Here is a 1,571-nt window from a genome sequence, read left to right on the forward strand (position 1 = left end):
GTGCAAACTCCACACAGTCAGTCGCCTGAGGTGGGAACTGAACCCGGGTCTCTGGCGCAGTGAGGCAGCAGTGCTAACCACTGTGCCACCGTGCCGCCCACTTTTTAAAAAATTTTTAATTGCCAAAATATTTGTAAGCACCTAGTAACAACCTACTCTGAGTAAAACAACGGTAAGCTTACACTGTTGCAGACTTGTAGCAATCAATATTGCAATACATAGAGTACAGAAAAAAATATTAGGCATGATTTTTAAAAAGGTAAATACCAGATATATAGCCCTACATAAAGAAAAAAAGTGTTGTTAAGTTTTATACATATCAAACCCAATTGTAGCTGCTGCTCTTAATTGGAAACATCTAACACACTGAAATGTCTAATCAATTTCAGTTCAGGTAGAAGTGTACCACAATGTGAAGCAGAAGCAAAGAATACTTTTTAACCTTTTGGTATGGCAGGTGCAACAGAAGGACTCATGGAAAAGAAACAATTTGGTAAAATAGCATGTACTGCAACAGCAGTGCATAGACACTACAATGGAACATGGCTGAACAGATAAGAGACAGATTCTCCATTGTGAGTTCTTCGAATTGCTTCAGCAAGGATCATGGAGATATCAATAACCTGTATTTTGGGACAGTGCTTCATCTTATCCTCCTGAGGTATTGTGTTGGTGACCACGACTGCTTCAAAACAGGCATTGTTGATACGCGAGATAGCAGGACCGGAGAAGATTCCGTGTGTGAGGATAGCATAGACTTTGGTCGCTCCAGCAGAAAGTAGCTTGTCTGCAGCATGGCAAATTGTACCACAAGTATCGGCCAAATCATCAACAAGGATTGCTACTCGATCCTTCACGTCACCAACCAGAACCATTCGGTCAACTTCATTGGCTTTTTTACGCTCCTTATGAATCAGTGCAAAATCTACATTCAGCTGATCAGCAATAGATGTAACTCTTTTGGCTCCACCAGCATCTGGAGACACTATGATGCCGTTTTTCCATTCTGGGATATTCTCCTTAATCCACTTTAGGACTGCTGGTTCAGCATACAGGTTATCTACTGGAATATCAAAGAAACCCTGTATTTGTGAAGCATGCAGATCCATGGTGATGATGTGATCTGCCCCAGCCACAGACAGCATGTTAGCAACTAATTTTGCTGAAATAGGAGCTCGACTCTTGTCCTTCTTATTTTGTCTGGCGTATGGGAAGCAGGGTATGACTGCAGTGACACGGCAGGCTGAGGCAATCTTGCAGGCATTAATCATGATGAGTAACTCCATTAAATTGTCATTGATTTCTCCACAACCACTCTGTACAATGTAAACATCTTCACCCCACACACTCTCGCCAATCTCCACGCAAGTCTCCTGATTACTGAATTTTTTGGTGACCACTTTACCGAGCTCGAGCCTCAGGCGATCGGCGATCTTCTGTGATAAATCCTGATGAGAGCTATCGCTGAAAATCTTGATATTAGGCATATTTTCAAATTTTCTTATAAAATGTAAATTACAACAAAATGGTACGGTTTATTTTTTTAAGAAAAGTCCGTAACAACAAATTGC

The 1,571-nt window shown here is 41.2% G+C and overlaps 1 protein-coding gene across 1 annotated transcript; it reads right to left on the reverse strand.

Annotated features, from left to right (window-relative positions):
* Positions 1-334: 334 nt before the first annotated feature.
* Positions 335-1,565, reverse strand: LOC122547256 (ribose-phosphate pyrophosphokinase 1-like). Its single transcript, XM_043685895.1, has one exon. The coding sequence runs from the start codon at positions 1,485-1,487 to the stop codon at positions 531-533; it is 957 nt and encodes a 318-aa protein (XP_043541830.1). The 5' UTR covers positions 1,488-1,565; the 3' UTR covers positions 335-530.
* Positions 1,566-1,571: the final 6 nt, after the last annotated feature.

This window comes from Chiloscyllium plagiosum, unplaced genomic scaffold, assembly GCF_004010195.1.
Source record: "Chiloscyllium plagiosum isolate BGI_BamShark_2017 unplaced genomic scaffold, ASM401019v2 scaf_5705, whole genome shotgun sequence".
Lineage (NCBI taxonomy): Eukaryota > Metazoa > Chordata > Chondrichthyes > Orectolobiformes > Hemiscylliidae > Chiloscyllium > Chiloscyllium plagiosum.

Bases quoted from the DNA above. Each gene is read 5' to 3' on its own strand.
- LOC122547256 (XM_043685895.1), bottom strand. From the start codon at position 1,487: ATGCCTAATATCAAGATTTTCAGCGATAGCTCTCATCAGGATTTATCA.